Consider the following 18,766-nt stretch of genomic DNA (forward strand, 5'->3'; position numbering starts at 1 on the left):
CCCCTGGGCTGGGCAGCGCTGCAACCATAGCTGGAAGTTCTGTGCTGCGTGTCACCCTCAAATGCACGGGTGATCAGTCCCCAGTGCACCCCGTCCAGCTGGGCAGTGGGGCGAGTCGGGCAGAGGGAGGGAACTTCTCCTTGGATCCTGGGGGGCTTTGAGAAGCTCCCTCGTGAGTTCAAAGACAAGCTGGTCCGACAAGCAAGAGAAAGAGGCGCTCCTCCTCAGGATTAGTTCCGAAATTTAATGAGGGCCTGGAGAGATCCCAGGCCGCATCCAAACCCGAAGGACATCCAGAGCAAGAGAGGGTGTCCCTGCCCAGAGGAGCCAGATATAGGGGGACGGGGAAACCCGAGCAGCCAACAGGGGAAGGACTTGGGAGTGGCTCTCTGGGGGCAAGGCCTCAGCGTGACCACTGAGGAGGGGGTGGGGGAGGAGCCCCGAGCCAGGGTCCAGTTACCTGGTGACCCTGGGAGAAGGCTCTGGACAAAGGGGAAGGGTCACGAGGTGATGGACACATCACCTGGGAGGAGACAGGGGGATGAGTCAGGGATTTTGGGGTTTGATGGACATACAGGTGCTGATGGGAAAGCTGGGATGAACCAAACGGATACAAAGAGGGGATATGGAGGGACAAACCATTATGAGGGGATATACAGGGCGAGCACAACTCCACAGTGATGTGTCTACATGTGGGCCCCTCTGAAGCAGGAAGTCCTTGAGGCGCTGGGCGTGTGCAGAGAAGGACACGGGAGCTGGGGAAGGGTGTGGAGCGCAAGGCCAAGGAGGAGGTGCTCAGGGTGTTTCAGCCTGGACAACGGGAGGCTCGTGAGGGACCTTCAGGCACACTTCCATAGATCCATACATGACAGTGCTCATCACCATGGCTGTTCCCCTGCCAAACATGCCCTCACTGCCTCCAAGTGTTTTAGCCACCTGAGGAGGGGACACTTTTGACTTGGTTTGACTTGGTTTGGTAGGAGGTAAAGCCCTGCCCATTTTCTCTCTTTCCAGCAAGCACAGATTCTTCTGCACAACCTTTCCTGCCCTTTCCTTGCACTGGTTAGGATTCTGATCCAGTCTGAGTTTTCCATGTCTGCCACAGCAACAGCAAAGGCCTTGCTGGCTATTTCCTACTTTTGCATTTCAGGGCTTTAAAGAGCCAAAAGCTCCTTTGTGCCAAGGCACAGTTGCTTGCTGATGGCAGCCAGGAAGGACTATCAAATACATAGAGTGCATTAAATAGAGTTCTGTTGAGTTAGCCCATTTTAATCTGGTCAGAGTGACTTAGAATCGCATTGCTAACAAAGTGGATAATTTTTCCTTTTAAGAGGTGGTTGTGGATCCGAGGAGAAACGAGATTATAAATGATAGGTAACGGCTTGTCCCTCATGCTTCTCTCTTGCCACAGATGACAGAGACACCAGCAGTGTCTGCCCTGGCTCCCTCTCCTCCTGGTGAACAAGCCAAAGAGGAGCAAATTGAGGAGTATGACCTTGAGGCTCAATCAGGGGTCATACCAGAGCCTGAATCTCCTGAGCCAGTAAGTGCCCATTGTGGGTGGTGCTGTCTTTAGTGCAAGGCAGAGCTGCAAGTTTCACTGTTGCATTTCAGAGCTTTCAAGAATTACAAGGTCACTTACACAAATAGATTATTGCTACCTGATAGTAGGCAAGGTGGAATATTTAATTCAGAGCAATTTGCATTATAGGTGGATTGGCCAATTTCAATACCATGAGAGTGCCTTAGAATCCCATTATAATCCAAGTCTCTCAACTTTCCTTGGAAGATATGGTGGTAGATGGGAGAAGATAGAAGGTTATAAATGATAGGTAACAGCCTGTCCCTCATGCTTCTCTCTTGCCACAGATGACAGAGGCAACAACAGTGTCTGCCTTGGCTCCCTCTGCTTCTGGTGAAGAAGCCAAAGAGGAGCAAATTGAGGAGTATGACCACGAGGCTCCATCAGTGGTCACGCCAGAGCCTGAATCTGCTGAGCCAGTAAGTGCCAGTTGTGGGTGGTGCTGTCTTTAGTGCAAGGCAGAGCAGCAAGTTTCACTGTTGCATTTCTTAGCTTTCAAGAATTACAAGGTCACTTACACAAATAGATCATTGTCACCTGATAGTAGACAGGTTGGGATATTTAAATCAGAGCAAGTTGCATTACAGTTGTAGTAGCCAATTTTAATACACGAGAGCACTTTAGAACCCCATTGTAATCAAAGATTCTCAATTTTCCTTGCAAGAAATGGTGGTAGATGTGAGAAGAAATGCGGTTTTAAATGATAGGTAATGGCCTGTCCCTCATGTTTCTCTCTTGCCCCAGAGCACAAAACCAGCATCACTGTCTGCCCCAGCCACCTCTGCTCCTAGAGAAGAATATGAAGAGGACCATATTGAGCAGTATGACCGTGAGGCTCCATCAGGGGTCTCAGCAGAGCCTGAATCTTCAGAGCCAGTAAGTGCCAGTTGTGGGTGGTGCTGTCTTTAGTGCATGGCAGAGCTGCAAGTTTCGCTTTTGCGTTTCAGAGCTTTCAAGATTTATAACGTCAGTTACAAAGAGATCATTGCTATCTGATAGAAGGGAGGGTGGAATATTTATTTCAGAGCAATTTGCAGTACAGGTGGATTAACCAATTTTAATACCACGAGAGCTCATTGGAATCCCACTGCAATTAAAGTTTCTCAATTTTCCTTGGAAGAAATGGTGGTAGATGTGAGAATATAGGAAGTTATAGATGATAGGTAACAGCCTGTCCCTCATGCTTCTCTCTTGCCACAGATGACAGAGGAAACAACAGTGTCTGCCCTGGCTCCCTCTGCTCCTGAAGAAGAAGCCAGAGAGGAGCAAATTGAAAAGAATGACCGTGAGGCTCCATCAGTGGTCACACTAGAGCCTGAATCTTCTGAAACGGCAAGTGCCAGTTGTGGGTGATGCTGTATTTAGTGCAAGGCAGAGCTGCAAGTTTCTGACCAGCCTGCTCTTGCTGTTGCTGGCGAGGATGCTGAGTGCTGGAGTCCTGCCAGGACCCAGCGATTTCCTGCAGGCAGTGACCTCCAGCTAGAAATTGGCCTTGGACCTGTCATGTTTAGGCACCAAAGCCTGTTGCCTCAGGATGAGCGTCTGGCTGCTCAACTCAGTGAAGCTCTGTCTCTTGGGCTTCTGCAGGGCCATGGCCAAGGGCGCACGAGGTAGTGCTGGAGGTCTCAGGGCTTGGTTTGTTTGCTTTCTCTTTGTGGAAACACGTGTTTGGCTGGTGAAACGGGTCTGCAGTTTCTCGAGTATTTATTCAGTTCTACAAAGTGTGCGGCTCAGCTGTCTTGTGACTTTTGATAAGCTGCAAGTAGACGAGTGTGTTGTCCATGAATCTGTGGGGGACAAGATCTGGCCAAAGAAACTAAGTTTATAATTGTGAAGCCCTCTTGTGAGGCAAAAAGCAAGGTTCTGTGGATGCATTATTTGGTGTAGTCTGCAGCTTTGAAAAGTGCACTGCAGCCTGGAGGCGGGGCCGGGGGGAGGTGAAGCTGCAAGTCCATGACTGCAGTCTTGTGTTGCTCAGAAGAGGAAGGACATTTTGAAATGGTGGATGCTGTATTTTTAATCCAATGGGCAACTTTGTGGCTGGGACGCTGTGTGGGCCAAAAGGACCCAGGGGTGCCGGTCAAAAGCAGCTGAAGGTGGGCCAGGACCTGGCCAGGTGGCCAAGAAGGCCAAGGGCACCCTGGCCTGTGTCATCAGCAGTGGGGCAGCAGGAGCAGGGCAGTGACCGTCCCCCTGGGCTGGGCAGCGCTGCAACCATAGCTGGAAGTTCTGTGCTGCGTGTCACCCTCAAATCCACGGGTGATCAGTCCCCAGTGCACCCCGTCCAGCTGGGCAGTGGGGCGAGTCGGGCAGAGGGAGGGAACTTCTCCTTGGATCCTGGGGGGCTTTGAGAAGCTCCCTCGTGAGTTCAAAGACAAGCTGGTCCGACAAGCAAGAGAAAGAGGCGCTCCTCCTCAGGATTAGTTCCGAAATTTAATGAGGGCCTGGAGAGATCCCAGGCCGCATCCAAACCCGAAGGACATCCAGAGCAAGAGAGGGTGTCCCTGCCCAGAGGAGCCAGATATAGGGGGACGGGGAAACCCGAGCAGCCAACAGGGGAAGGACTTGGGAGTGGCTCTCTGGGGGCAAGGCCTCAGAGTGACCACTGAGGAGGGGGTGGGGGAGGAGCCCCGAGCCAGGGTCCAGTTACCTGGTGACCCTGGGAGAAGGCTCTGGACAAAGGGGAAGGGTCACGAGGTGATGGACACATCACCTGGGAGGAGACAGGGGGATGAGTCAGGGATTTTGGGGTTTGATGGACATACAGATTCTGATGGGAAAGCTGGGATGAACCAAACGGATACAAAGAGGGGATATGGAGGGACAAACCATTATGAGGGGATATACAGGGCGAGCACAACTCCACAGTGATGTGTCTACATGTGGGCCCCTCTGAAGAAGGAAGTCCTTGAGGCGCTGGGCGTGTGCAGAGAAGGACACGGGAGCTGGGGAAGGGTGTGGAGCGCAAGGCCAAGGAGGAGGTGCTCAGGGTGTTTCAGCCTGGACAACGGGAGGCTCGTGAGGGACCTTCAGGCACACTTCCATAGATCCATACATGACAGTGCTCATCACCATGGCTGTTCCCCTGCCAAACATGCCCTCACTGCCTCCAAGTGTTTTAGCCACCTGAGGAGGGGACACTTTTGACTTGGTTTGACTTGGTTTGGTAGGAGGTAAAGCCCTGCCCATTTTCTCTCTTTCCAGCAAGCACAGATTCTTCTGCACAACCTTTCCTGCCCTTTCCTTGCACTGGTTAGGATTCTGATCCAGTCTGAGTTTTCCATGTCTGCCACAGCAACAGCAAAGGCCTTGCTGGCTATTTCCTACTTTTGCATTTCAGGGCTTTAAAGAGCCAAAAGCTCCTTTGTGCCAAGGCACAGTTGCTTGCTGATGGCAGCCAGGAAGGACTATCAAATACATAGAGTGCATTAAATAGAGTTCTGTTGAGTTAGCCCATTTTAATCTGGTCAGAGTGACTTAGAATCGCATTGCTAACAAAGTGGATAATTTTTCCTTTTAAGAGGTGGTTGTGGATCCGAGGAGAAACGAGATTATAAATGATAGGTAACGGCTTGTCCCTCATGCTTCTCTCTTGCCACAGATGACAGAGACACCAGCAGTGTCTGCCCTGGCTCCCTCTCCTCCTGGTGAACAAGCCAAAGAGGAGCAAATTGAGGAGTATGACCTTGAGGCTCCATCGGGACTCACGCCTGAGCCTGAATCTCCTGAGGCAGTAAGTGCCCGTTGTGGGTGGTGCTGTCTTTAGTGCAAGGCAGAGCTGCAAGTTTCACTGTTGTATTTCAGAGCTTTCAAGAATTACAAGGTCACTTACACAAATAGATCATTGTCACCTGATAGTAGACAGGTTGGGATATTTAAATCAGAGCAAGTTGCATTACAGTTGTAGTAGCCAATTTTAATACACGAGAGCACTTTAGAATCCCATTGTAATCAAAGATTCTCAATTTTCCTTGCAAGATATGGTGGTAGATGTGAGAAGAAATGCGGTTTTGAATGATAGGTAATGGCCTGTCCCTCATGCTTCTCTCTTGCCACAGATGATAGAGACAACAGCAGTGTCTGCCCTGGCTCCCTCTCCTCCTGGAGAAGAAGCCACAGAGGAGCAAATTGAGGAGTATGACCTTGAGGCTCAATCAGGGGTCACGCCTGAGCCTGAATCTCCTGAGCCAGTAAGTGCCAGTTGTGGGTGGTGCTGTCTTTAGTGCAAGGCAGAGCTGCAAGTTTCACTGTTGCATTTCAGAGCTTTCAAGAATTACAAGGTCACTTACACAAATAGATCACTGCCTACCTGATAGTAGGCAGGGTGGAATATTTAATTCAGAGCAATTTGCATTATAGGTGGATTGGCCAATTTCAATACCATGAGAGTGCCTTAGAATCCCATTATAATCCAAGTCTCTCGACTTTCCTTGGAAGATATGGTGGTAGATGGGAGAAGATAGAAGGTTATAAATGATAGGTAACAGCCTGTCCCTCATGCTTCTCTCTTGCCACAGATGACAGAGGCAACAACAGTGTCTGCCTTGGCTCCCTCTGCTTCTGGTGAAGAAGCCAAAGAGGAGCAAATTGAGGAGTATGACCACGAGGCTCCATCAGTGGTCACGCCAGAGCCTGAATCTGCTGAGCCAGTAAGTGCCAGTTGTGGGTGGTGCTGTCTTTAGTGCAAGGCAGAGCAGCAAGTTTCACTGTTGCATTTCTTAGCTTTCAAGAATTACAAGGTCACTTACACAAATAGATCATTGTCACCTGATAGTAGACAGGTTGGGATATTTAAATCAGAGCAAGTTGCATTACAGTTGTAGTAGCCAATTTTAATACACGAGAGCACTTTAGAACCCCATTGTAATCCAAGTCTCTCAACTTTCCTTCCAAGATATGGTGGTAGATGGGAGAAGATAGAAGGTTATAAATGATAGGTATCAGCCTGTCCCTCATGCTTCTCTCTTGCCACAGATGATAGAGACAACAGCAGTGTCTGCCCTGGCTCCATCTCCTCTTGGTGAAGAAGCCAAACGAGAGCAAGTTGAGCAGTATGACCTCGAGGCTCCATCAGTGGTCACAGCACAGCCTGAATCTTTGGAGCCAGTAAGTGCCAGTTGTGGGTGGTGCTGTCTTTAGTGCAAGACAGAGCTGCAAATTTCTGATGAGCCAGCCCTTGCTGTTGCTGGCTGAGGATGCTGAGTGCTTGCCACATGGGCTGTTTCATCGGCATATATCTCCTCACGTTATCCTAGTGTTTTTTCCACTGGCATCTGTGGCTCTTCTGTCTTGTTTTTGTTCCTTTTTTAGGAGGGGAATTCCTGTTCAATTTTTTGGTTTTTAGCAATGCAGATGGATTTTCCTCCATCTTTCCTACCCTTTTTCTGCGCTTGTAAAGATTCTGCTTGCATTTTCTTTTGTAAGGGGGCCTTTCTGGAGGATGCAGTATTTTTGCATGAGAACACATTGTTTGGGGCATGGAGCTGTTGTGGTGCCAGGGCAGTCAACAGGGCCTTGCTCTTCGCTTTCATATTTACAGTCCCTGTGTCTTTTTGCAACCCAGGAAATCAGGAGGTGTGGTGTTTGGGAATTGAGCAGGAAATCAATGCTCTTGCATTCCAGCTGGTCCTCAAAGATCAGAGGAGCTGGGAGGGCCTAGCCTTTATTCCTGATTGCAGCCCCTTTAGCAGTGTCAGTGTGGTCGAGTCCAAGAGCAGCACTTGGCCAAGCACAGATGCTGCAAGAGTGCAGTTCCCAGTGCAATGCTCTGGATCTTCTTGTATTCCATAAGGACCTAAATGCTCCAGATTCCCTGAGAGTGTGGTTTATTGAAGGAACAGGAGAGCAGTCTCGGGATTGCTGCTGACTGGGGCAATGGCTACCAAGTGTTGATGTATGTAGGAACAAAAATGATAGTAAAGAGAGATTATAAAAGTGAGATCTGTCTGTCTGTCTCTCTATCTATCTATCTATCTATCTATCTATCTATCTATCTATCTATGTAACATTTGCATAATTGAATCTTCTTGGCTCTGGTCCAAAGCAGTTGGAGGTGCAAAGTTCACGTAAAGCATCCCTTTCAGGAGAGGATTAAAGACATGTTCCGATGACCGATTCTGAGCAGGCAGAGCTGTTTCCTCCTCCAGATGTGGTGGTTTTTTCCCCTCAGACATGGTTTCCTCCTCCAGCCTCTTCTTCCTGAAGCCCCCCGTTAATGCTTTAATGTTCAGCCTGTCCCAGAGAGGTGGAAGAATTCCATGTTTTAGTTGGTGAAGAGAACATGAACTCCAGAAGTGTCTCTCACAAGGGCTGAGCTCACAGAGGAAGGCACCTGCAGAGCCAGGATGGAGCTGTGGGACAGGGTGGGGTGTCAGTCACTACTGAAAGACAAACAGAGCAAGGCAGAAGCAGAGGGAGGTCCTCAGCAGACCCTTGAAAAATGCCACACCTTCCCTGTCAGCTGCCTCAGAGGCAGCTGGAGCTTCAGCCCCAGATGGCCCCTGATTGCAGTGCCAGGGTCACTTTGGCATCTGTGCCTCCTCATGGGCAGAGAATGACCCAGGAGAGCTGCAGCACAGTGCTTTGGGAACGTGTGAGCCCATCAGTCCTTGAGTCTTGGCCCTCAAATGTTATATGGAAAGTTGAAACCCATCTTCTCTTGCTTTCTGTGCAGGTCCTTCCAGAGAAAGAGCAGGAGCAGCCTGCTTTGTCAGAGATGCCATGGCAGACTCGGGGAGAGCTGTTCCCAGCCCAAGAACAGGAAGAGCAGCTCAGGCAGCAGGTGAAAGAGCCACAGGAGAATGGCCAGGTAAGCCTGACTCGCCAGGTTTCAGAGGGAAGGGCAGGAAAAGGGGCATAAAATGGAGCTCTTGGGACTGAGGAGGTCAGGAGTCCCAGAGGCACTGAAAGCACAGAGCCTTGGAATCTGCCAAAGTCAGCACTGGGACAGGAGGGTTGCACTGGAAGCAGAGGTGGGTAGGGGAGCAGAAAGAAGTGGCTGAATAAATGCGATTTTGAAGCTGCAAGAGGAAAAAGCTGAGCGTGATGGCAGCTCCCAGTCACTTGCTCCGCATTTGTGTGTACAGAACATCAAGGCAGAGTCACAAGCAGAGCTGCCCGGGGCTCAGAGTGCCATCATGGAAGTGAAGAAGGGGAACAAGGAAGACATGAGAGGAATTCAAGAGGAGATGAATCTCCGTCAGCAGAGGGGCGATCAACAAGACCAGGTGAGTGAAAGAGTGGCAGCCACTCCACTCATGAAAGATCCTCTCTCTCGTATTTTTCAGAACTTGAAGGAACAGCTGGACACGGAGCTTCAGAAAATTCACACTAAGATGGAGGCAAAGGAGAAGAGGCAGGAAGAAGAAATTAAAATCATCAGAGAAAAACTTAGTCGTCTCCCTCAGGCTCTACAAGAGCAAGTGAGTGAAAGAGGGATAGCCACTGCAGTCACCAAACTGGTGGTTTCTGCCCTTCTTGCCTTTCCAGTGCAGGGCTTCAGGGAGTGAGGTGATGCCTCTGAGTGCCATCCTGCTGTAGTGTGTACCCCAGAGACTCTGAAGGACATTTCCTGGTGTGCTGAATCTCAACTGCTGCCCTGGACAGTGGGACTTGTCCTTTGGCCTTTTGGCCAGCAGTCATCCAAATTGATTCCTGCTGGCCTGTTCCTGCTCTCCTTGTTTCTCGAGGTGTTTTTACAGGGGAACATGGTGACCCAGACGGAGGATTGAAACAAGCTGTCTGTACCCCTTGTAAAATCTGTTCTTTCCCTTTCCTCACAGTCAATGACTCTTGACTGACAGGGATAAGCCGTAGTCTCTGACTGCTTTCTTCTGTTTGACTTGAGGTGCAAACGTTGACATCTCGCCGGGCAGCCTGCAAAGACTTCCAGCAAATGAGTGGCAATGAAGAGCCCCAGGCCTGGCATGAGGTACAGGAACCGTCCCCACCAAAGTTACTACAAGTTGAGCATGACCTGAAGATGGTGCAGGAAAAGTGGACACATTTGAACAAGGAGCTGCAAATGTGTCTGAAGCCCTTGGAGTGGGAAAGGAATCCTTGAGAGGAAGCAGAATGGTCATTGTGGCAGTGATCCTTCAGAAAATCCATGAAAATGGAACATGAATCTGGCCATGAACTTGAGTAGAACTAACCTTTGGTTTTGACCCATCCAGTTTGAGAAGTGGACATCAGAAAAAACCCATTTAAGAGCCCTGCATGTGGCTGACAGAACCTTACCAAGGGCTTGCATTTGAAATGGAATTTCAGGCTAATTTCTGCCAGGCACCTTTCTGACAAACTCATTTCTTGTTCCAGATCCACAAGGGCTTTGTCAAACCTGCTGCAGCAGCAGCATTGTCTAAAGGAGCCTTTGCTCCCCAACCTGGGAAGTGGAGCCGGGGCAGTTTGCCCATCTCCAGCGCTGCTCAGCACCAGGAGATCAAGGATGACTCCCTGGAGCAACTGAGTACGTCTGCTGTATTTCTTCTCTGAGGGACAGTGTATTGTGTGCATGTTTCAGCATAGCTGTACCAAATGTTTTTCCTGAGATTGATGTCCCAGGGACATTTAGAGACATTTCCCCATGGGAACTGCTGTAGAAAATCAGTCTGTGTGCTGGCCACCTGTGCTGCAGAGCTGTCGGCCTGCTTGCTGTTGTTACCCAGGCAACCACAAAGAGTTCAAAGCTTCAGGCTCTGGGGCTGCCTTTTGCATCTTCTGGAAGCTGGGATCTTTGCTTTAAAGTGAGCATCTTGCATTTTGTTTCCCTCAGGGAAAATAGTGAACATGGAAAACCCCGTGGGGAAATATTCTGAACTGGAATATATTGGCAGCGGGTGAGTCCAACCACAGTTTACTTCTCCATAACCATGGGCCAGGTGTTTTTCTGGTGGAATATCTATGCAGTGTGAAGTGAGGCCAGCTGCAAACAGACATCTATTGCCATGTTCAGACACTGGGGATAGATTGTCCCATCTCTCAGTGCTGCTCAGAATTTGTGAGTGTGCCCTGAAAGTATTGTCAGAGACATCTTCATGCTGCCAAGGTCTCTTGCCTGCAGCAAGGAACAGGACCTGGAAGATCTCCATGTCTCTCAAGTATGGGACAGCTCTGTGTTAATTTCCTTAGCATTTTTCTATCTCTCCAAATCATACAGCCACACTAATAAAAGGGGAAGAAACTTGCTTGCCTGAAAGTGCAACCTACTCCCTGATAGCTGTCAGATAACAGTTCTCAGGAACATTTCTTTCCAAGAGTTTGCTGAAGGAAATTCTCCATGGTCAGGATGAAAACTATGAAAACTGCGCAATTTAGAACATGAAACCTGAGATGAAAGAAGGAGCTCTCTTTAGGAGCTGAGGCAGTAGATGGCAGCACTTCAGGGACAGACCCAGTGCCCATGCACTTGAGAGGAAAATGCATCATCTGCCTTCTGGCAGAGCCCGCCTTCATCCTGCAGGTCTTAGGCATTTGCAGCAGAGATCTCCTGTGTGGGCTGGCTTTCACTGCAAGAGCTAAATGGCTTCTCATTTTTTTGCTGCTTTTTTGTTTCTAGGACTTTTGGATTTGTGGTTAGAGCAATCAACAAAGCCACAGGAGCAGAGGTAAATGTCAACAGCCCCCGCAATCTCTGCTGCACTCAAGGGCTTTCCCCTCTGGTGTGAGCAGCTGTGGCCAGAGCTTTGGGTCGAGCTGTGCTGAAGAGGCAAAAGAAACACAGACTGGTACCAGCCTGCAAAAGACATTGCGGACAGTCTTTGACCTTCTCAGCTGCCACAAAGAAGGCACAGAGGGCAGCAGTTCATTTCAGAGAAGGATGTGCTCACTCGCTCTCAATTGCTAAAACAAAGGTGGTGCCTTAGAGCATCTCACTGCTCTTTGGGGCGACAGCTTCAGAGTCCTGAATTCTCACTTCTGGTTGCCAGCAAATGCATCTGAAAGTTACCAGTAGTTCCTCAGACACCTGCAGTGCTGCACTTGGGAACTGCACATAGGGAGAGATCTGCAAGGCGTCCCTAGAAACCCTAAGCCCTGCCCCTAGCCCGGGATGTAGCCACAGAGTATTAAGGCATGGATTACTTCCGAATCCCATACAAAGCAGCAGGGAGTGGGCTCAGAGGTTTGTGGGTGAGACACCACTGTTACCAAGTGGACACAGCAAAACCTCAGTGGCCACGTGTCCTGTAACTGGCACCCATGGGAGCGGAGCAATGGGCTATTGCAATGTCAGTTCCTAATTACTGCAATGCCTAATCAGAATGCAGTTTGGCACAGCTTGGCTGTGTCATTGCAAAATCACTCGCTCCATGTGCCTTGTGGTCTCGTGCCACCCACTTCTCAAGTTACTGATTTTCAATGTCATTTTAGGTGGCCATAAAGAAAATAAATCTCCAAGGACCGAGGAAGAAGGAACTAAAAGCCTATGAACTCATGACTGTGAAGATAAATAAGAATCCCAACGTGGTCAACTATTTAGGCAGGTGAGTTGTTGTAAATATTTGTTTACATATTGCAAACATGCAAGATTGTTCACTGGCACAAAACAGAGCTGTAATTATTGGTTAATTATTACTGCTCTGCTCATCTCCAGTGGATGGGAAGAGAGTGCATCTTGTCTGCAGGAGTATTCCCTGGCACACATAGTTTGAAAATTATTCAAAAACCTGCATCAGTCATATCTAATTAAATTAATAGCCTGTAAGTTCACAGCCACCACATTATTTTGGGACTTGACTTTTTTCAACAGTCCTCTTACGTCTGGGTAAACTAACATGGATTTTCCTTGGATTATGTCCCCTCTTTTCCATTGCTTTGCATGCCAGGAAGATTATTTCCAGAAACACGCAGTGTGACAAGTTTTTTATCTGTTCCTAAACTGCAGTTTTTACTTGCTGGCTATTTAAGACATCTCCTTTTCCAAAGCTGTGCCTTTCTTCTTGAGACAGGTTTCAAACAATGCACAGCCTAGAGGGAATGTCTGTTCCTTTTCTTCTGTCCTTGTCACACAGGGACTTGGAAATAAGAACCAAGAAAATAAACTAACCATGCATGTTTACCTCCATGCTCTTGTTTCCTTCTTTCAGCTACCTTGTGGATAATCAATTCTGGCTGGTTATGGAGTTCATGGATGGAGGCACTCTGAGCGATGTCATCAGCAAGACCTACCTGTCTGAAGACGCGATAGCAGCCATCAGTCGGGAGGTCAGCAAGCCCACCTGTGCTTCCGAGGGCTTGGGCAGGATTGTCTGGGAAACAGAGGCTCAGAACATGAGAGGTTTCATGTATAAACTTTGTTTTCCTTGTGCTGGTATGCTATGGGCAAGTAAAAGCATATCAAGGGAACTGCCTGCCAGTGCTCCTGCACTCAGTGTACTCAGTTCTTGTACTCTTATCTCCTGCTGTTGTAGTCTCACTCTGCCTCCTGTATTTGTATTTGCTCTTCTCCACCTTGCCTCCCTAAACTTGTATCTTGAGCCTGTCTGCACTGCATTCCTTGCCTGTAAAAGCAAAGGTGCTGGTGGCAGGATTTGAAATGATCAGCTGAGAAAAAACAGAGACTCATTTCTCACAGTCCTCAACTAAAAAGGACAGTAGTGCAGCCAAAATGCTCTTTGCTTCAGGAAGGTGACTGATGTGATACTTCAAGTCTGTGCTGAGGCCAGCAACAAAACTCTCGTCATGCAGCCTCCCACCCAAAAGTGATCCGCTTCACACCAAAGAGAGGGACTTTTTCTTTCTTGGCCAAACTCCTCCTTTGCCCTCTGCATGGAGAAAGCACATCCACTGCAGCAGCAGTCATCCTGGCTGGTTTGCAGGGGACAGTCTACAACAGCAGGTGCTGTTGCTCTTTCAAAAGCTGACATACCTTTCCTTAGAAAAGTCCTGCTCTGCAAGTGTTGGAGCAGCAACTCTTCCTCTCAATGGCACTGTGTTCTGCCATTACTCGCCATTCCCATGCAGAGGGAATCTTTTAGAGACTCTGTTTCCTTTCTTGTGTGATGAAATCACTAATTTTTGCCCTCCTGCTTCTGTTTTCTCTCTCAGTGCCTGCAAGGACTGGATTTTCTTCACTGGAACCACGTGATCTACCGAGATGTGAAGAGTGAAAACATCCTTCTCAGAACTGACGGCTCTGTCAAGCTGGGTCAGTATATTCCTGGTCAGGAGCAGCGTTCAGGGATGTGGGGTGAGGGGCTGCTTTGAGTGGCTGCCAACTCCCCAGAAATGGTGCTGGTGGCAGTGCAGGGCCCCACCGCTGTGAGCTGAAGGCACGGTTGCAACGTGCACAGAGGTATAAGGAACCAGGAGAAGTCAAGAGTGGCGTTGGTGTGTTTGTGTCTCTTCCAGAGGGAGGGAGCTACAATCTAAAGCTTCAGGGGAATAAAGGCCACTGCTGTGAGCAGCGTTTAAAAAACTGTGATTTTTTTGGAAGTGGCCAATTCCATACTTCCTTGGCTAAAGCCCCAAGGAAACTGAGTGTGGACAGTTCTTCAGGAGATTCAACAACACATAGACTGAGAGTGGGGAATTCTTTTGCTTGATTTCCTAACTTGACCTGGCTTTCATGGTATGTTTATTTGTCCACAGCTGACTTTGGCCTCTTTGCTCAGCTCACCCCTGAGCAGCGTAGACGGAGCTCAGTGGCCGGCACTTCTGGCTGGATGGCGCCTGAAGTGCTGACAGGTCAACCATATGGCCCCAAAGTGGACATATGGTCTTTTGGAATTGTGGGCATCGAAATGGTGGAACGAGAAGTTCCTCACAGGAATGAAACTCCTGTTTCGGTAAGGTGCAAATACTCCCTGATCCCACTTGTCTTTCTCACCTGTCCCATGTCCTGTGTGCCATTGGACAAATCCCATTGCCATCTGCTGGCACCACTTCCACCAAGGTCCCCTTCTAAACATGTCCCTGCAGCACATCAGCATCTGCTGTAAATTCGGTTGCATCAGAAGGGAAGTAGCAGTTCAGAAACCTGGCATTTTGGCCTGCAACCTGCCTGACATTTCTAATTTGCTTTTTGAACTCCGTTGGTGCTCTGTCTCTGAAGGGCAAGAATTTTTCAGTGGAGAGGTTAGACATGTGATAAATATCCTAAGAAATTGACGTTACACCTTCCCAGTTTCAATTTTATCGGAAAAGAAAAGAAAAAGAAAAAGAAAAAAGACACAACCACTAAAGCAATGCCCAAGTAGTTTTGTGTAGGAGTGACAGTGGGTCGGGATGGACAGAGACGAAAGATCTTTGAAGCCAGGTCTTGGAACTTTCGGTTTATTGCAAAGGGCGTGGATGCAGGGCCCTGCTTGGAGCTGCCAGCCACAGCTCAGAGCAGGCCCGAAAGAGGAGCCAAAAGAGAGACCCGTAAGAGTGAGGAAGTTCCTGTTACAAGACAATAAATCTTCTTCTGTGCAGAATGTTCAAATTTTCACTAACCAATCTAGTCCAAGATACAAATACTAGAGTATTTACTACAGCCTATAAGAATCCTTACATTACCATACTGTGTTACATTTTAAACCCTAAAAACTACTCTTTGGACCCCTTCTGCCAAGCTAGTAGGGTCTGCTCTGACCCTTGGACCTGTCTGCCAGCAGAGGGTGTTGTTTAATCAAAAGGGGATTACCTTCAGCTGGCCATACCATTGTTTTCCAGTTGTTCAGTAACTAAGGCTAGTAACTATCTCAAAGCTTACTTTTCATTTCAATCTCGCTTACAGTTTCCATATTCTCAAAATCTTTTGCCAGGCATACATATTTGTAAAGGTTTTCCGGTTTCATCTTCCCCAACAGTTTTGCTTTCTTTTTCTTTTTTTAACCACAGCACATTGATTTTCCTCCACACTGTAGCATCTTTTCCAAGTCCTGTGGGTCTTCAAAACTTTCAGGCTTTCAAATAATCTGTACATTGCTCAGTCATGTGTGTGGGTGGCCTGGATAAGTTGAGGATGTGTTTTTCTCTGACTGCAGTTACACTAAACCCTTGGCTGTTTCTGGGTCTTTTAAAAAGTTGATGAGCTTGCAGCCTGGTGCCTGGGGCTGGGATCCAACGTGGGCGGTTGATGCTGGTGCTGTGTTCCTTTACTATAGGAGCAGGGCCATCTCTGGCTTGCACAGTGCTAAGGGCAGTGAGGACTCCAGCTCCCCACCATGTCCAGTGGCTGAGCTCAGTTGCAGAGAGACAGGATAAAGCTCCCTTTGTGACCTCTGAGAGTGTGGGAAAAGGAAAAAAAGCTGCCATAATTATTTATACTCCAGGGGAGTGTGCTTGCTGGTTTGGGCTTGGAAATTTTCCTCTGGGTTGAAGAGGATAATAACAAAGTCTTTTTGGTCACCATCTATTTCAGTGCCACCAGCACAGAGCTGTTACTATTGTGATGAGCATTTTTCTGGAGACCAGGCTGCAGCCTGGTGTCACGGAGAGCCTGTCAAAACCTCCCACTTCTTACAGACATATTTTGCGATGGGGACGCCATTAATGCATTGACTTGAGTATACAAATGAGCAGAGGGTGACCATCGGGATGGTGCTTCTTCTTCTGATTTGACCTTGGAAAGGTTTCCTTTTGCCACATAAAGAGGCTGAAACGTGCAGCTGAGAGACAGAGCTGCAGGTGGCTCCTGTGTGCCTAAGCCGGCATTTTCATCCCAATACATTTGTGCAGGTGTCTTAAAGGGTCTGTGTTGAATATGAGATTCCAAATGTTTGTTTCCTCACCCTGAGGCATACCTGGTGGATTTCCATTCTTGCCTCCCATGCACCTCTGTTTTCTAGAAGAGGACAAGAAGCTCAATGAGTTTTGGTTTATGACCACTGTGCTTAAGGGACCAACAAGCACTGCAGAGATGCCTTTCATGTACTAATCCTTGGAAATAGTAGTGTTAGTGTAGCAGAGTCCATCTTCTGAAAAGCCTGTCAAGGTGGTGTGAATCCTCCAAGAAGGAAAGAAGCTTTGCTGATGTAGCTCCCACTAACTGGGTCAGTCAATGAAATTGACTGCCAAGGCAAGATCAGCGGGATGTTGGAAAAGCCGTGGTGTTTTGTTGGTAAAGGAAAGTCATCTTTCCTTTACCATCTCCATCTTATCAGAAAGTGCTCTGCAGAGTGGAGCTTAAACAGTGGGTTCTGGGAGAGCAGTTACAGATGGGAAAGAAGCAGGTGGAGCCTCGTGTTTCCTTTTCATGCAGGCTGAACTCCCGATAGCCAGAGGAGAGAGACCACAGCTGCGGAAGCCCAACCGATTCTCGCCTCACCTGTGTGACTTTCTGAGCTGCTGCCTGCAGACAGACGAAGAGCAGCGCTGGTCTGCCAAGAGGCTCCTGCAGGTAAAATGCCAAGGGGCTGAGGTGAAACAGTGTCTGAGGGATGGGCTCCTCCTCCACCGAGGTCCGAGGCATCAGATGAGCCCCCTTCCTCCTCACCTCCACTCTTGGTGATGTTCAAATGAAAACAGTGAGGAATCCTAGACTGGGCTGGGCTGGCAGGGCTCTGGAAAGTCCTCTGGTCCAAGTGACCTGCAATGAGCAGGGACATCTTTAAAGAGATCAGGTTGCTCAGAGTCCTGTCCCACCTGACCTGGAATGATTCCAGGGATGGGGGCACCTACAAGCTCTTGGGACAACCTGTGCCAGAGTGGCACCATGCTCCGAGAAAAGAAGGTCTTCCTTAGACCTACTCTGATTAGATCCCCATGTGTTTAAAACTATTTGCCCACACTCTCTTGTAACTGGCCCTGTTAAAAAAGGTGTCCCCCACTTTCTTCAAAGCCACTCTGAAATCTTGGAAAGCAGCAATAAAGTCTCCCTGGGGCCTGTTCTTCACAAAAGTGAATAACTCCACCTCTCTCCGCATTTCCTGAGAGGACAGGTGCTCTGTTTTCTGGCTGTTTCTGTTGCCCTGATTTGGTGGGATGTTCAGTTTTATCTAATGGTAAAAGAACTGAAGTACAGCAATGCAGGGTAAAGAGACATGAAATAGTGGTGGAGGAACCCAAGGCTGCCAGTCCTGGCAGAGCAGTCTGGAGAGATTTGGCTGTGGGCAGGAGGGGCTTTGAGGGACTCACTGTGAGCCTCTGAGGGGCCCTGGTTTATGCCCCCCACCCCACCCTTAGAGGTTTCTGGCACACAAACAGGGACAGCTGAGAGGGACTTGCCCCAGCCCCATCTGCTGCCTGGCATGCTCAGGCAGAGGGGAACTGTCCCAGGCTGACTGCCAGGTTGTGTGGCAGAGAGGGAACTGCAGGACCCATCGCCGCTGGACTGGCCCTGCTGGGAAGGAAGGTGCCATCCCACACAGAAGGGGCAGGGCATGGAAAGGCAGACACTGCTTTGTGTGCCTGTGGAAGTTAGCATGGTGCCTGTCTTTCCAAGACAGGGACCTCTGGGAGTCATTGGAGCTTCCTGAAAGGAAAAAACCCCAGGGACAGAAAGCACCATTTCTAGAGCACTGGCAGGGCAAAAATCCCAGCAAGATGGAGAAACCAGAATAAATGGATGAGTGGGATTCTGGGCCAGGTTTGCCTGTGATGGCAAGCTCCTGCACATGATGAGTGGGGAGCAGATGGTCCCATTGTTTTACTTTCTGGGTCCTTCTAGGAGCTAGAGGAATCCTGATTGAGTCTGTGAAGCACTGAGCTTGGAATGTCATGGTTCACTGTTCTTTGTTGTTTTTTTTTCCTGTGGATTAGCATCCATTTGTAACAGCAGCCAAGCCAGCGTCCACCCTGGCACCACTCATCAACTCAGCGAAGAAGAAGAAGACGAAGAAGACAAGAATCTAACGATGAAGATATTATTACCAAGTTAGAGTAGGATTGTAGAGTAGGACTCTAGATTAGGATTGTTAAGTAGTTTTGTAGTATAGGTTTATGGATAGGATTATAATTAAATAAAGTTTTCAAAGCATCAAGTCATTTGGAAGATTCCCCTCCTTCTGACCCCTTCAGAAAACATTTCCTTCTGAATTGCCAGTTGTCTTTTATTGGTGCTGAGACACACTTATGGCTTCTTTGGTATGGTTTGTAAATGGAGAAGGCTCTTCTTCATTCATCCTCTCCAGACTACACTGCCTTTGGCATACGGCCCACCGGCCCCGTTTGGCACATCTGTGGCACTTCCAGTTGAGGCAGAAAGGGCAATGGCATTTGCGGGAAAAACCAAAGGGCGAGTGGGGCAGCCAAAACATCCTG

General features: G+C 48.7%; 2 protein-coding genes across 3 annotated transcripts; both read left to right on the forward strand.

The window, feature by feature from the left end:
• Window positions 1-8,261: 8,261 nt before the first annotated feature.
• Window positions 8,262-11,160, forward strand: LOC140683556 (uncharacterized). Of its 2 annotated transcripts, XR_012054729.1 has the most exons (4): window positions 8,262-8,390; window positions 8,668-9,003; window positions 9,429-10,049; window positions 10,356-11,160. XR_012054729.1 is itself a non-coding variant. In XM_072926165.1 (3 exons), the coding sequence occupies exons 1-3, from the start codon at window positions 8,298-8,300 to the stop codon at window positions 9,642-9,644; spliced, it is 645 nt and encodes a 214-aa protein (XP_072782266.1). In that variant the 5' UTR covers window positions 8,262-8,297; the 3' UTR covers window positions 9,645-10,324. The 2 variants fall into 2 exon arrangements, 1 of the variants encoding a protein (XP_072782266.1); XM_072926165.1 differs by lacking the exon at window positions 10,356-11,160 and having other exon boundaries at window positions 9,429-10,324.
• A 794-nt stretch (window positions 11,161-11,954) lies between these two features.
• Window positions 11,955-18,486, forward strand: LOC140683557 (serine/threonine-protein kinase PAK 3-like). Its single transcript, XM_072926166.1, has 6 exons — window positions 11,955-12,063; window positions 12,667-12,784; window positions 13,628-13,727; window positions 14,171-14,367; window positions 16,767-16,904; window positions 18,266-18,486. The coding sequence occupies exons 1-6, from the start codon at window positions 12,014-12,016 to the stop codon at window positions 18,356-18,358; spliced, it is 696 nt and encodes a 231-aa protein (XP_072782267.1). The 5' UTR covers window positions 11,955-12,013; the 3' UTR covers window positions 18,359-18,486.
• The last annotated feature ends 280 nt before the right edge of the window (window positions 18,487-18,766 follow it).

This window comes from Taeniopygia guttata, chromosome 3 (genome assembly GCF_048771995.1).
Source record: "Taeniopygia guttata chromosome 3, bTaeGut7.mat, whole genome shotgun sequence".
Classification (NCBI taxonomy): Eukaryota; Metazoa; Chordata; class Aves; order Passeriformes; family Estrildidae; genus Taeniopygia; species Taeniopygia guttata.

Bases quoted from the DNA above. Each gene is read 5' to 3' on its own strand.
- LOC140683556 (XM_072926165.1), top strand. From the start codon at position 8,298: ATGCCATGGCAGACTCGGGGAGAGCTGTTCCCAGCCCAAGAACAGGAA. The intron at 8,391-8,667 runs GTAAGCCTGACT...TTGTGTGTACAG, and splicing joins AGCCACAGGAGAATGGCCAG to AACATCAAGGCAGAGTCACA. The intron at 9,004-9,428 runs GTGAGTGAAAGA...GTTTGACTTGAG, and splicing joins CTCAGGCTCTACAAGAGCAA to GTGCAAACGTTGACATCTCG.
- LOC140683557 (XM_072926166.1), top strand. From the start codon at position 12,014: ATGACTGTGAAGATAAATAAGAATCCCAACGTGGTCAACTATTTAGGC. The intron at 12,064-12,666 runs GTGAGTTGTTGT...TCCTTCTTTCAG, and splicing joins GTGGTCAACTATTTAGGCAG to CTACCTTGTGGATAATCAAT. The intron at 14,368-16,766 runs GTAAGGTGCAAA...CTTTTCATGCAG, and splicing joins GGAATGAAACTCCTGTTTCG to GCTGAACTCCCGATAGCCAG.